The sequence below is a fragment of the Protopterus annectens genome, chromosome 1.part1 (genome assembly GCF_019279795.1).
Source record: "Protopterus annectens isolate FY-2018-M chromosome 1.part1, PAN1.0, whole genome shotgun sequence".
In the NCBI taxonomy this organism is placed as follows: domain Eukaryota; kingdom Metazoa; phylum Chordata; order Ceratodontiformes; family Protopteridae; genus Protopterus; species Protopterus annectens.
The window spans coordinates 1,474,596,941-1,474,613,170 of NC_056726.1; the positions used below are offsets into that span (position 1 = coordinate 1,474,596,941).

General features: G+C 41.6%; 1 protein-coding gene across 5 annotated transcripts in view; it reads left to right on the plus strand.

Annotated features, from left to right (window-relative positions):
* LOC122810968 (myotubularin-related protein 9-like) overlaps window positions 1–16,230 on the plus strand; it is a 557,891-nt gene that overhangs the window by 159,003 nt on the left and 382,658 nt on the right. For all 5 annotated transcript variants that reach the window (XM_044082497.1, XM_044082502.1, XM_044082503.1 and 2 more), the window contains one exon: window positions 2,202–2,327. In XM_044082497.1, coding sequence (XP_043938432.1) covers window positions 2,202–2,327 — 126 coding nt within the window. The remainder of the gene's footprint in view (window positions 1–2,201; window positions 2,328–16,230) is intronic.

The window sequence follows — 16,230 nt, forward strand, 5'->3', positions numbered from 1 at the left end:
AAGTATTTAAACTCAACCACCTTCACCAACTGTACTCCCTGCATCCTCAACATTCCTCTATCCTCCCTCTCATTCACACACATATATTCTGTCTTAGTCCTGATGACCCCCATTCCTCTCCTCTCTAGAGTATATCTCCACCTGTCCAGGGTCTCTTCGACCTGTTCCCTACTCTCACTACAGATCACAATATCATTTACAAACATCATAGTCCATGGGAACTCCTATCTGATCCCATTTATCAGCCTATCACCATTGCAAATAAGAAAGGGCTCAGAGCTGATCCTTGACGTAATCCCACCTCCACCTTGAAAGCATCTCTTACTCCTACTGCAGACCTCATCACTGTCACACTGTCCTTGTACATATCCTGTGCCATTCTTACATACTTCTCTGCCACTCCTGACTTCCTCATACAATACCAGAACTTATCTCTAGGCACCCTGTCATATGCATTCTCTAAGTCAACAAAGACACAATGCAACTCCTTCTGATCCTTCTCTATACTTCTCCATCAATACCCTCAAAGCAAACATTGCATCTGTAGTGCTCTTTCCCAAAATGAAACCATACTGCTGCTCACTAATTATCACCTCCCTTCTTAATCTAACTTCCACTACTCTTTCCCATAACTTCATGCTGTGGCTGATCAGTTTTATCCCTCTTTAGTTACTATGGCTCTGCACATCACCCTTATTCTTAAAAATCGGTATCTATACACTTCTTCTCCACTCCTTAGGCATCCTCTCATTTTCCAAGATTCTGTTAAACAGTCTGGTTAAAAACCCCACTACCATTTCTCCTAAACACCTCCATGCTTCCACAGGTATGTCATCTGGACCAACAGCCTTTCCGTTCTTCATCCTCTTCATAGCTGTCCTTATGTCCTCCTTGCTAATCCACTGCACTTCATGATTCACTATCCGCACATCATCCAACCTTCTCTCCCTCTCATTCTCTTCATTCATCAACCCCTCAAAGTACTCTTTCCATCTCCTCAACACACTCTCCTCGCTTGTGAGTATGTTTCCTTCATTATCCTTTATCACCCTAACCTGCTGCACATCTTTCCCAGCTCAGTCCCTCTATCTAGCCAGTCAGTACAGGTCCTTTTTAACATCCTTAGTGTCCAGCCTTCCATAAAACTCACCATATGCCTTCTCCTTAGCCTTCGCCACCTCTCTTTGCCATGCACCTCATCTCCTTATCCTCCTGTCTACTTTCTTCATCTCTGACAATCCCATTTCTTCTTTGCCAGGCTCTGTATACTCTCTTGTACTTCCTCATTCCACCACCAGGTCTCCTTGTCCTCCTTCCTCTGTATACTCTCCTGTACTTCCTCATTCCACCACCAGGTCTCCTTGTCATCCTTCTTCTGTCCAAATGTCACACCAGGCACCTAGCTGTCTCCCTTACCACCTCTGCTGTAGCTGCCCAGCTATCTGGTAACTCTTCACTGCCACTCAGTGCTTGTCTTAACTCTTCCCTGAACTCCACCTTACAGTTATCCTTTTTCAACTTCCACCATTTGATCCTTGGCACTGCCCTCACTCTCCTCCTCTTCTTTTTGATCGCCAACGTCATCCTACAGACCACCATCCTATGCTGCCTAAATATGCTTTCACTTGTCACCACTTTACAGTCCCCAATCTCCTTCAAACTGGCCTTCCTGCATAGGATATAATCCACCTGTGTGCATCTTACTCCACTCTTGTACATCACCCTATGCTCCTCCCTCTTCTTAAAATATGCATTCAACACAGCTATATTCAGCCTTTTCACAAAATCCACTACCTTCTGCCCTTCTACATTCCTCTCCTTAACACCATACCTACTCATCACTGCCTCATCCCCTCTGTTCCCTTCACCTACATGCCCATTGACATCCACTCTGATCACCATTCTCTCACCTTTGGGTACACTCTCCACCACTTCATCCAACTCATCTGTATGACAGCAAGAACATCCAAAAAGAAATATACATGAAAATAAATATCACTCTTCCTTGCAATATGATTCACTTTGGAAGTATAACAATTACTCTAGACTGGTAAAAGCACTGCTATAAAATCTATCTATATGACCCAATGGTATTATGAACCCAAAATGCTTGTGTTGTAATTTAAACTTCTTGTAGAAGAAATGTAATCAGGGAAACATGATGCAGAAAGTCTAAAATAATTTTTGTTGTTTTATCACAGGCCTTGTTATCCCAGAACTCTTTGGACATGATGTATCCATTCTTCTTTAGACCAACGTATATGAACATGCTGGAAGGTTGGGACCAGTATTCACCTGAAAGGGAGCTTGCAATGCTGGCGGATCATGTAAGTGAGTTAGACTCATTTTCCAAATGTAGACAGAGGCAAGAAAATAAAAACTTAATGTGTTGTGGACAGAACAGAAACAAAAGGTCAACATAGGCTGCCAGATTTTAGACCAGAAACATGTTATCACTTGGGAACAACATACACACTGCAGAGATAGCCTACTATTCATCATCATCATCCCCCTTTTCCCATTTGCTTTTTTCTACGTGGGGTTGGGGTACCATGTTAACTGTCGTCAACTCCCTCAGTTCAGTGCCACACTCCTGCCTTCTTTAACACTCATGCCTGACAGTCTCAGATCTTCTTTCACACAATCCATCCACCTCTTTGCTGGACATCTTCACTTCCTCTTACCTTCTTCTTGTCTGTCCCAAATCTTCCTCACAAGATTGTTTTCTGCTTTTATGCACATGTACAAACCACCGTAATCTGTTCTCTTTGATCTTTTCTGCAATTGGAGCTACTTTGGCTTCTGCTCTTATGTCCTCATTTCTTCATCTGTCCCACAGTGTGCATCCTACCACCCTTCTCAGGCACTTCATTTCCATCACCTCTAGCTTCTTCAGCTGATCTGCCTTCACTCCCCAGGTTTCTGTACCATACAGTAGTACTGGTCACACCACTATCTTGTACACCTTGCTTTTCAGCTTCTTTGGCATTCTTCTGTCATACACTACACATGGCAATCTATGCCAGCTGGCTGTAGCCCATCTCATTCTAGTTTTGACTTCTTCATTCAGACTTCCCTTCTCCTCAACTACCCCTCCCAGACACTTGAAGCTGTTTACCTGTTCCACTATCTTCTCTTCTATCTCAGTTCTCAGCTTCTTCTGATTTTCCCTAATTTGCTGCCATTACCACCATCTTATCTGTGTTTAGTTTCATCCCATGTGCCTTCAGTTTTGCATTGCATTGCTCTATACCTTGCTGGGGTTCTTGCTCAGAGTCTGCCTGTAATGCCACATCATCTACATACAGTAACTTTGTTGATCTGTCCCCTCTGACCTGTTTGCTAATGTAGTCCATCACCAATATGTACAGCAGTGGGCTCAGAGCTGAACCCTGGTGTACACCCACTCCCACTGGGAACCCCTCTGTGAGGCCGAACACTGTTTTTACTTGAGTTATTGGGTCCTTGTACATAGCCTGCACTAATTCTACCAATGTTTCTGGGACATTCAATCCACCATAGTACTACCTAGATCAGCTTTCTTGATACCTTGTCATATGATTTTTCCAAGTCTAGGAATGACTAGTTAGACTCTCTCCTCATCTGTAGTTTCTTCTCAAATATCTGTCTCACTGCAAACATTGGGTCAGTTGTGCTGCATCCTGATCTGAATCCGAACTGCTCATCTCCCGTCTTACATTCTACTAATCTGCGTATCCATTTATCAATCACCTTCTCCAGAACTTTCATGCAATGTGATAGAAGTTTGTTGATGCCTCTGTACTGCCCACAGTTGTGGATGTCTCCTTTGTTCTTGTACACTGGTACAAGTATGTTTATTCCCCTTTTTATCTGCCTTTAAAGTTAGAAAGCCTATATAGATGGCATAATTAGAGTTCACATCATGTGTTTAATTATGATGGGTTTGAAAACCCTGATCTTTGAATTTATAATTAGGTTCTTCAGCCTCAGGTATATTTTAATAAACCTCTCACTGTGTCATTTGAATTGTGCTTGGGAAATAAAGCTCTCACTGCAGGGCATCATGAGAACTTCTGAGTCAAAATACTCTTATTCTTTGAGTAACAAGAAGGCATCTGTCTTTAAAAACTGATGCCTGTCTAAAATAGATGTGAATGAAAGCTGTAACATCATGTTCTCATAGAAATAAAACTTTGACATGAAAATATTGCACTTTGCAACTACAGGAAGCAAGCCATCTCATGCATCGTAATATTTGTATGTACATCTTTAAATTATGAGCACCTCTAGCCTCATTCACATTCCCATACTTATATTGTGCATTCTGGTTTCCACTATTACCAACTCAGAAGATAAAGCTGATAGATCTGGCAGTATTAATTCTTATGTCTTGTCTCTTATTTTGAATTTTCAAATATCAAATATTGCACGGTGTCAAAAACAATTGCAAATGAGTCATTTTTGTCTTTCATTTATGAACTCTTAACCTCCACTCCACTCCCCAACAATTCTGGAATACAATCAACAAAATACTTAATCCAGGAAATCCCTCCACACCTAACCCCTGTTCCAATAGCTCTGCCACTGAAACTGCTACTTTTCTCAACTCCTTCTTCATTGAATCCATCCAAAACCCAACTCAAAAGGACAACACCATCTTTAACAGTACCTCACCCTCTTCATCATCTCACCTTACCTCCTTCTCACTAAAGCCCATCCCCACTGTACATATAAAATCACTGCAAACTCAAAACATGCTCCCCATCTGCTGACAACCTACTACCCATCTTCCTAAATCTTCCTGCAAACTCCATTGCATATCCAGTCTCCATACTAATCAGTAGATCTCTCAAAGAATCCATAGTCCCTGACATCTGGAAGAAATTCTATACCATTCCCTTACACAAAGTAGGGCACTCAACCGACCCATATAAGTTCAGGCCTATAGCCATCTTGTTTTCCAGGCCTATAGCCATCTTGTTTTCCTTATCAAAAATACTTGAGAAGTGTATATACAAGCAGTTATTAACCTGTATATCCTCTTCCCTTGATGGGTCTACATTCAATTATAGTTTTTCTTTGAAAACAACTCCAGCTCCAAATGGATGTAGCCCCACTCCATTCGCCCTCGCTATGCTTGGGCTCACTTCACTCCCCCTACCCTACCCTACCCACCCCCACTTCAATTACATTTATTCAGACCTTGTTCTTTCCACACACCCTTTCCCTCTTCACTGCCATCACATTCCATCCAATCACATCCACTCCCTCATTTTCCACTGCAACTCCCTCCAATTTCCTCAGTCAACTTTTTTCATTCCCCCATACCTCCTATTACTCAGACTTCCAGCCACTTTTCTACTTATCTAACTAATACCTTACCTCTCCTTATGTATTCTACTCTCACTCCCCTTTTGAACCTTCTTCTTACCTCCCTACAACTAAAACATGTCATTACACCTACTCCTTTCAATACCACTGCTTACTGTACTCACACTAACCATATCCTGCCATAGTCCTCTATCTGACTTATACCCTAGTCCCACCTTTCCTCTCCTACAGTCACATAATCCAACACTATAGTCCTTCCATATAATATATTGTCTGTTCTCTCATCACTTCTTACATCTGTTCAAACATAACCTCTATCCTAAGCTTAACCACCTCCCCAAACTCAAATCCAAATTCTTTCTGCCACACCCTCTTTGGTAAACCCCCTTAATCCCTATTCTTACCCTGCTTTTCACGGCAGATATTCATCCTAACCCTGGTCCACTAGCCAACTCCTCTGATCCTCAACCCTCCCTACTTCCACCTCCACCTAGATTCCCACTCCATGTCATCCTACCATTTCTGCCAGGCTCCTTAAAATCTTAGGTCTCAATATCCATAGTACAGTAAATAAAGTCCTTGAACTACACTCCTGGATAACACAAAACTCTCCATATATTCTCTCCATCTCTGAAACCTGGCTAAAACCTCACATATCAAACAAAGAAATCCTCTCCTCTGACTACAGTATCTTCTGCCAAGACACTCCTACAAAAAAGGTGGTGGGGTAGCTATCCTCTACTCAGAAAACCTCTCTCTCTCTCCATCCAATACCATACTCCCACTACTAGTTTCCAGCCTGCTGAGATCTTCATAGTTAACTGTAACCTAAACGATCATAAAAATATTGCCATCACTGCTATCTACATACCGACCGGTAACAATATCCCTACACTTGAACTATTTCTTGCCTGGATCTCCCAAACCATCTCCTATGAAACCATTATCATAGGGGATGTCAGTATTGACTGGAATTCTCTCAACACCAACTCCCCCAGTGCTAGCATTAATTTACATGGCTTCACCCAACTCATCACCTCCTCAACTCGTATTAATCAAAAATCCAATACCAGCTCCACTATAGACTGGATACTTACCTCCTATCCTGACCATTATCCTAACCCCTCTAGTCTCCCTGACACACTTACTGATCATCACCCTATCTCTTTTCATCATCACCTGTCTCAGCCCTCTAAAACACACATATACAGGGACTGTCGTAACCTATTCAACTTTAACCCTGATATATTTAATTAAACACTCTCATCAATAAATTGAGCTTTTCTCCAGCACCTCCCTCTCGAAGAAGTTGTTCTCAAATTCAACATCATCTTCCTTAACACTCTTAACTCCCTAGCCCTTACTAATAAAGTTTGAGTTAAAACCAACTTCACTCCATGGATAAGTAAAGAGACTCTCTCCCTCATGCAGAAAAGAGACAATGTATGGAAAAACTGGAACAAACTTAAAATCCCTTCCAGCCTCCAGCACTATAGAAAACTTTGAAATACCACAAAAAAATCACCTGTGATAAGAAAAACGTCTACCTTAACCCTCAAAAAAGCCCCCAGTCCAAGCCCAAAAGATTCTGGAGTACCATTAATAAGCTCTTTACACCCAGGTAACCCTTCCCCTCCCAATCCCTCCCCAAACAGCTCCCCTCTAAAACCCCCCACATTTCTCAACTCTTTCTTTATAGACTCTGTACAGAAACTAATCAAACCTAACACAAATATTAATCATGACACCCCCCCCCCCTTCTCACCAAGCCACCTTCACAATCAAGCCTATCCCCACAACTGTTATTAGGTCTCTACTCTATAAACTTAAACCATACCCCTCTTTGGCTGATAACCTGCCATGCTTATACCTCAAACTAGCAGCCATCTCCATTGCCTACCCAGTCTCCATGCTTATTAATCAGTCAATTCAGGAAAACCTTGTCCCTCGAATATAGAAAAAGTCCTATATTATACCCCTGCACAAAGATGGTAACTCCACCGACCCCTCTAATTTCAGGCCTATCACTATTCTATCCCCTATCTCAAAGATCCTAGAAAAGTGTATCCTCAAACAGCTCATTGCACATCTCATTCAGGAAAATCTCCTAACCCCTACCCAACATGGCTTTCGCCCTCATCATATTATTACTACCGCATTACTGTCCTTCAGTAACTACATCCCTACTTCCCTCAGTAACAACAAACTTGTGTCTTCCCTCTTCCTTGACCTTTCTAAGGCTTTCAACACTATTTCCCGTAACCTCCTGCTCTCCAAACTTGCTTCCTTCAACCTCTCTATCTCCGCTCTTAACTGGTTCTCTTCATACCTGTCAAATAGAGCTCAGTCTGTCAAATGGATGTCAGCTACTTCTCCGTTCCTTCCTGTTCTTACTGGAGTCCCCCAAGGCTCCATCCTGGGTTCCCTACTATTTAACATTTTTACTACTGATCTCTTCCAATCCTACCCCCACTCTAAACTCATACAATACGATCATCTCCACCTCTGACAATCTATCCCACCTACCTACCCTCACTCAAGACACACTATACTCTGTCGAAAGATGGCTCACTACTAGTCAACTCCTACTTAACCCTAATAAAACTTAACTTCTTCTTTTCCTTCCCAAACCCCTCCAGCACCTCAAATCTTCCTTCTTGGTCTCGTCTCTAAACAATACACCTATTCATCTTGGGTTTCATACTAAACGTCTCAGTATACTCATAGATGACCAACTAAAATTTGACTCCCACATCAACAACTGCATCAAAAGCTTTCACCAGAAACTAGGATTGCTATACAGAAATAAAAAATTCCTTATGCAAGAATCCAAAGTATCCATTGCTCAAGCTTGTCTTCTACCTACCTTACTATATACCTCCTCTATGTTTACTAACCTCCAAAAAATGTGTTAAACAAACTTGAACTAACATATAATAAAATTGCTAGGTTTGCCACAGATCTTCCCATATCGTTCTCACCACTGCTTCTCTCTACAAACCTATACTGGCTAGAGTTCCATAATCAACTCCTTCTGCCTCAACTCGACTTGACACATTCCATCTTACATCAACCCCTAGCCTGTCCTTCACTAGCAACTCTCATAGGTTCATAGGTAGGTACTAGGCTATCGGCCCAAGGGCCTACGTAAGCCTAGCCAGAAAGGTTCCATAGCTTACGCCACTCAAGAAAGTTATTTTCCTGTGCCACTATCCAACAGAAACACAGAAGTGATCCCCATGGTGTATTTCCTATTTCCCATCCACTCATCAAGATTTTTCTTGAAGATTGCTATTGAAGAACTTTGTTTAACATAGATGGGTAGCTTGTTCCAGAATATAGGAAGTCTCTGGGATAGGAATCTATCCCTCCAGTGTGTCCTGTTTATTGTGGTGATGAGGTTTAGGTCCCTAGAGCATGTAGCTGGGAGGGATTGTGATTTCTTTAGGTGTAGCATGTCCAGCAGCTCTGGGTTTGACATAGCTTTATATGTTAGGCAGAGATCACCTCGGAGTAGGCGATATGCTACGGAGTAAAGCTGGAGTTGTTTGAGGCGGTCAGTGTAGGGCATTTGTTTGAGGCCAGTAATCCTCTTTGTGAGGTACTTCTGTGGCTTTTCCAGCTGCTGCAGATGTCTTGTGAGGTACATTCCAAAAGGGGCGTCGTACTCTATAATGGGTCTAATAAGTGATGAGTAGAGGGGAACAATGACCTCTTTTTTCTTGGATGAGAACCCTTTTATGATGAGGTGTGCCACGTAGAAGGACTTCCTGACTACTGTGGCGATGTGACTATCAAAGGAGAGACTATTGTCCACCTGGGTCCCAAGGTCTCTTATCATGCATTCAGTGTTAAGTAGATTGCTGCCTATCTGGTAGTTCATGGGTACAGAGTTTATACCAAAGGGGATGACACTGCACTTTTTGGCATTGAGCTTGAGGCCATGGCTCTGACAGCAGGCATCTGTCTCAGTTAGGCCCTTCTTTAGGATGTCCACATCATTTGGGGACTTGACTATGGCTCCTCCCCTTATGTACCTAACCGGGAGCTTTGCAGCTCTGACCAACACCTTCTCGAAGTATCCCAACCTAACAAATCCATAGGAAAAAGTCTTTACAGTCAGACAGTCTCTACCTTTTGTAACAAGCTCCCTCTCTATATCAGATCTTACCAAACCTCTCCCAGTTTCAAACTAGCCCTAAAGGAATACCTACTCAACTCGTGGACCTGCCCCTGTAAAGACCCTACTTGAAGCAATTCATCCCCTGCCTTATTTACTGTATCAGACAACTCTCACCTATATCTTTCATTCACTTATTTTGTCCCCTCCCCGCTCTTCTCTGACTAAACTCCATGTTATATGTATAACCTGCCTACATACTAGTCCTTCCTTACCTCTTCTCCTATATGTTACCATATAACTATTACAATACATCTATTTTAAGACTATTACTGTGTCTTTTTTAAGAATGTAAAAGATGAATAATATTTTCCTTGCATGTTTTAGCTTACATTTGTATTTCTCACTTTAAACTAATTGTAATCTTTGTATCTGGAGCTTTTCTCCTCAGGTCTCAGCTGAAAATGGGCACCTGCCCAGCCAGACTCACCCAGGTAATAAATGGCAAATAAAAAATAAAATGGCAAATAAAATCTGCTCCAGGAAAACCTTCTAACCCCTACACAACATGGCTTCCACCCTAACCGTAGCATAGCCAATGCACTGTTATCATTCACTCACTCTATCTCCAAAACCTTAAACAATAACAGACTAGCCTCATACCCATTCTTTCACCTTTCTAAAACCTTGGACACTGTCTTCCATAACAAACTTCTGTCAAAACTATCAGATCTCAATCGCTCCGAGTCTACTACTTCCTGGTTCTCTAGCTACCTTCCTAATAGACTTCAATCAGTCAAGTAGCATACTGCTCACTCTCCTTTCTTCCCAGTCCAGACCAGGGTCCCTCAAAGCTCCATTCGCAGACCACTACTTTTCACCGTCTTCACTAACAACTTCTATACATCAGTCCCTAACTCCACTCTAATACAGTATGCCGACAACACTACTATAATCTCTTCCTCTGACAACCTCTCACAGATCCTCGCCCTAACCCAAGAATCATTCCACTTTGCTGAAAGATGGCTAACTAGCAGCCAACTCCTTCTGAATCCAAATAAAACAAAGCTCCTCCTCTTCCTACTCAAATCCCTCTCTCAGCACAAATCTACGTTCACTACAACTTCCCTCAATAACACAATCATCAAGTCTGAACTCCATACAAAACTACTAGGAGTAATAATGGATGAGCAGATAAACGTGACTCTACTTGTGCAACAATGCATCCAAAAAAACACCACAAATTAGGCTTGCTTTATAGGAACAAAAAATTTCCTCTCACAAGAATCTAGACTCTCTCTAGCTCAGGCCTACCTACTACCAAGCCTATTATATGCCACCCCAATTCTCACCAACCTACAAACCAACCTTATGTCCAAGCTTGAAGCTACATACAACAAGATTGCTAGATTTGCTGCAAATCTTCCCTATCGCTCACACCACTGCTTATCTTTAAAAAAACTTCAGTGGCTTGAATTCCAGGAACAACTCCTCCTCCCTAAAGTGCAACTAACTCACAACATCCTAAACAAACCAACCACTTATTCATCTCTTTGTGCCATTATCTCTCTATACTCTCTTAATCGCAGTCTTTGTAGCTCGGATCAACACCTCCTGGAACTCTACAAGCCCAAAAAACTATTGGCAAATGTTTATATAGTTACTATGTTGCCAACTCTTGGAACAAACTCCTTCTGTCCCTAAGAACTATTACTACTTCAAACAGCTTCAAATAAAAACTCTTAAAAGATCACCTGCTTAACTCTAGGACTTGCTCTTGTCATGACCCTACATAAATGACCTTGCCCTTCCTCCAGCCCCAAACCCATTCCTACTTGAACAGTGTATCCTAGTTTAACTTCTACCTCTAACTTGTGTCACTTTTATTTTGCTGAATTGTACTGTCTTATTTTGTACTGTATATACCTATCTGCAATTTTTCTAAATCATTTGTGTACATGACCATTTATATAATCATGTCCATCTTTTAAGACACATTCACAAAACATGGTATAATTATGTTAACTATTTAAATTTCATGTATTTCATTTTTAATTATGGAGCTTTTCTCCCCGGGTCTCAACTAAACATGGGCTTTTGCTCATTCGTACTAACCCGATCAACAAATGTCAAAATAAATAAAATAAATAAATAAAACAATCAGATAAAGAGCAAATTGTTGAAAGAAATGCTTACAGAGGAGTGATAATTATGTAAAAAGTTACCTCTAAAGTAAACAACTGGAAATGAGTAAAAAGAAAGTATAAGTGATAAGCAAAAAAAATGGAAAATCAGTGCAGAAAAACAGCCAGTAAACAAACCAAAAGCACTGAGTAGAGGAAGAGTCGAGCACCGGGCAGCTGAGATATAGAACCAAGTTTATTGTAGGTCACAAAATCTACAAAACGTAAAACGCAAAACAGTCACACAACGTTTTTCGTCAAATACAACAGACTTCATCAGACAAGAACCTCCAAAACAGCCTCTGCTCTGTATAATTGTATCACTGGAGTCAACATTAACCAGTCCCAATTTGTGAAATAAAGGGAAGAAATAACACCTTTTTCATCACATTTCTTTGGTCCTTATTATTGTACCAGTTTATGGAATTTCCCCAGTAGCCGGGCTCTATGCAGTATCTGAAAGTGGGAAAACAATTTTGATAAAAGTAAACTCTGCTTTGATATAAGTGAACCACAGAGCCATGGGAAACATATAGCATGAAAAACTTGTTGAGAAGTGCTAAGTAAAGTGTGGCTATGAGCATAATAAAAACAGCTGTCCTGCTCCTAGAGTTAATAAAGCACGTAAAAACTGTAGACAGTGAAACAGATTTGCTAAAGTGTGCAAAATGAAGAAAAGGAATTTGTAGCTGAAAAGACAGATTATAGTCAGTTTCTCAGAGTATTCAAACTCATGTCACAGTTGCCTGAGCATAACAGCTCCAATTATCATTTGCCCATGTCAATGCTCCTTAAGGGGTATGAACATATTGTTATTGTTTATATCTGTCTGTGTAGTAGGGATCCTCACCTCACAGATTCTCAGAAAAAGACTGAGACAGGATTAACACTGCTTTTGAGGATGTGGAATGGGGACTTCATTCCTGCAAAAAATATCCTTGTTGTATTTGCTTGTATTTTGTTAAAGTGCATGCTTTAAAAGTTTGTGTGTACTTGAGTTCATGAAATATGAATATTTGCTGCCAAGTTTTCATAATGCAGGCTTAGATGAATTGAGGAGACACTAGAACTGTAAATAATGCATGTACTAAAACAAAGGTATTTGTAGGCAAAATAAGGTTTGAAAATGTGAACAGAGTTAATATGCAGGATCAGAGGAGGGACAGAGAAGCTCCAAATCAATAATCAAAAAATTGCATTTAAACCAGAGGTTTCTGAATGAAGAAAGCCCCACAGAAGTTATACTGCTGCAGAAATTGCGTATGATGAAAGAGGAAGGGGAACCTACCTCAAAAAAGTATGAAGATCACTAAGGAAATTAAGTCAGATAAATCAACAAGTTTGGATGAAGTCACAGCAGATACGATCAATATTTGGTACATTAGGGGAAAACTTGCGCCTGATAGTACTTGCCATGTTATAAAGAGAGAGGCATGTACCAGCTGACTGTAGAATGAGCATTGTAGTGCCAGTATGCATGACCAAAAAGAATATTCACAACTGTAAGCAGTACAGATATATCAAACCTTGTCAAAATGTAAACAAATACTCGACTAGTAGAAAGTGAAATGTGAAATGAGCAATTTGGATACAAATCAAGATGCTTTTTTAATTTTAATAGTCAAAGTATGATTAAAGTTCATGAAATTAGTATAGCTTCAATCTTTGATGTCAGTCAGCAGTGCTCTTTGCAGTACCCGCAATGTGCCCAGTAATGACTCCTTCTGCAGTTCATATGGAGTTACATGTATTGGTAACATATCTAAATACGATTGTAGATTATTTTTTATAAGACCCTTTGCTCTTACAACTATTGGGTATCTTTCTTCCACATTGCTCTTGTTTCTGCCTGCAGATCCTGATATTTTATGACTTTGTGTCTCTCAAGATGCAGTACAATTAGCCTGATGTGAGAAGAGGTCAGTGTCAGTACCTCAACAACACCCACATTCATATTTGGTGCTGGAAGATCAGCCTACTGTGGGTTCTATTCCCATACCAGGTGTTTGGATTAATTTTCCACCACTGCCATAAGTGGGGTAATGCACTGCTGAGTGTGCTGTCGTTCAGATAATATGCTAAACCAAGGCCCCATCTACCTGAGTTAGTGGTAGCTAAAGCAGATGTAAAATATTCCATGTCATTTATGGGCGGCGCAGTGGTGCAGCGGTTAACGTTGTCACCTCACAGCAAGAGGTTCACCGGTTCGATTCTCAGCTGGGGTGCCTTCTGTGTGGAGTTTGCATGTTCTCCCTGTGTTCGCGTGGGTTTCCTCCAGGTACTCCGGTTTCCTCCCACATTCCAAAGACATGAATCTGGAGCATTTCTCCCCGGGCCTCCACTGAAAACAGGCTCTGTGGAACCTAGTCGGACTTTCCCGGTCAACAAATGATAAATAAATAATTTATCAAAAAGGGTACTGCTTTCCTCATCCTGACCAAATTTCCCATAGTCCGTATGGATACCACCACAGGTGTCCCCTGAAAAGAGGCCACTGATCTAGTGCGGCTAACTTGGACAACAAACAGTAAATAAAAAAATAAATACATGGAAGCAACATCCTCAACCTGGTTATCACCAACATGGGAGGCTGTTGCTCCACACCTATAGTCAATTCTTCCCTGGCTAAATCCGACCACAAACTGATCACCATGGAAATCTCCATCTCACCTACAACCCCCGCTGAGGTGAACACTCTGAAAAACTTTTCTAAAGCCAACTTTAGGCTCCTAAAAACAGAGGTGGCTAACTTCTCACCCATGCCAATGGAAAATAGCTGCATGACTGCCAAATCATACACCAATGCACTGTACGAGCACATACACAAATGCATGGACCTTGCCATATCAAATGCAGCTAAGATGCTCTCCTCCAAAAAAAGGAAGACAATCTGGTGGTCCCCAACCATCAATAAACTCTACAACAGAAGGAAGAAACTGTTGCAGAAAAAATAAAGTCACAAGTCTGGAAAACCTCCCTTTTTAGTCACAACAAAAAGCTGAGATCCATTATCAAATCCTCAAAAGCCAGCTATGAAGGCAGAATTGCAGCTGACACCAAAAACAACCACAAAGCCTTCTATACCTATATCAAAAACCTCCAAGGCAATACCCAGATTTGTTCTGAGTTATTGCACAATGGCACCTTCCATACTAAGCCAACAAATATAGCCAACATACTGTCCAACAGATTAATTGCCAACTTTACCCCCCTCTCTCCCCCCTCCAAGGGCCCATAATACCAGAAGAAAGCCTGGTACCCACCATTTCTGTGGTACAGGTAAAAGCTGCATTGTCCAAAGCCAAGAATGTAGCATTCATGGGACCTAATAATATCCCTGGCTGTGTCCTACATGAGCAACAAAATGAACTGGCACCACATCTGTGTGCCCTGTTTAATCACAGCCCTGCCTCAGGCTATGTCCCTAAGGAATGGCACACTGCTAGTCATCCCGCTCCATAAAGGAGGAGCAACTACAGACCCTGGGAACTATCGCCTCATTAGCCTGATGAGCCTGGTATGCAATGCTATGGAGCGCATCATCATGGACCTGCTTAACAAAGATATAGGCAATCTCCAAACTCTTGACTGCACACAGTTTGGCTTTGTCAAGGGGAGATCCTGCCTGCTGAACCTGGTTGACTTCTTCAAAGCAGTCACCAAGGCTGTGAATGAGGGTAAGGCAGTGCATACAGCCTACCTTGACCTAGCCAAGGCCTTTGATACCATTACCCACTCAGGTATCATTGATAAACTCACCAAACTAAGCATCAATTCTTACATCACTAGGCGGGTTGCAAATTGGCTCACAGACAGGACAAACAGAGTGAAAGTTGTGGATTCCAAGTCAGCTGTCGACCAGTCACAAGTGGAGTCCCACAGGGCTCATTTCTGGGCCCTCTCCTGTTTGGCATCTACTTCTCAGAAGTCCAGGCCAACACAGAAGGACTCTGGCTGACCAAGTTCACTGATGACTGCCAGCTAGGAGTCATTATCAACTCCTAAAGTGATGCAGACATCCTACAAAAGGGCTTATCTGAGACCAATGACTAGTGTCAGAACCATGGCCTGAAGCTTAATGCCAAAATATGTGTTATCATCCCCTTTGGAAAAAAACTCATTTCCCATGAATTACCACATTGATGGGAGTCCAGTGAACACTGAAGGGGCCATAAGAGATCTAGGCACCCAGGTCGACAGCCACCTCACCTTCGACCACCATATTGCCACTATGGTCAGAAAGTCCGTCCTTCTACATGGCACATCTTATAACCAAAGGTTTCACATCCAGGAAGAAGGAGGTAATCATTCCTCTCTACTCATCCCTCGTTAGACCAATCATCGAATATAATGATTCCATTTGGCATATACCTGACCAGACACCTACAACAGCTGGAGAGGCCACAAAAGTACCTCACAACAAGGATCCTATGCCTTAAACACATGTCCTACATGGACAGATTCAAGAAACTTCAGTAATTCCCAGTCTCTTATTGTCTACTTAGAGGTAATCTCTGCTTGACTTAGAAAGCCATGTCCAACCCAGCCCTACTTAAACTGCTACACCTAAAGAAATACCAATCCCCTCATGCCACATGCTACAGAGATCACAAC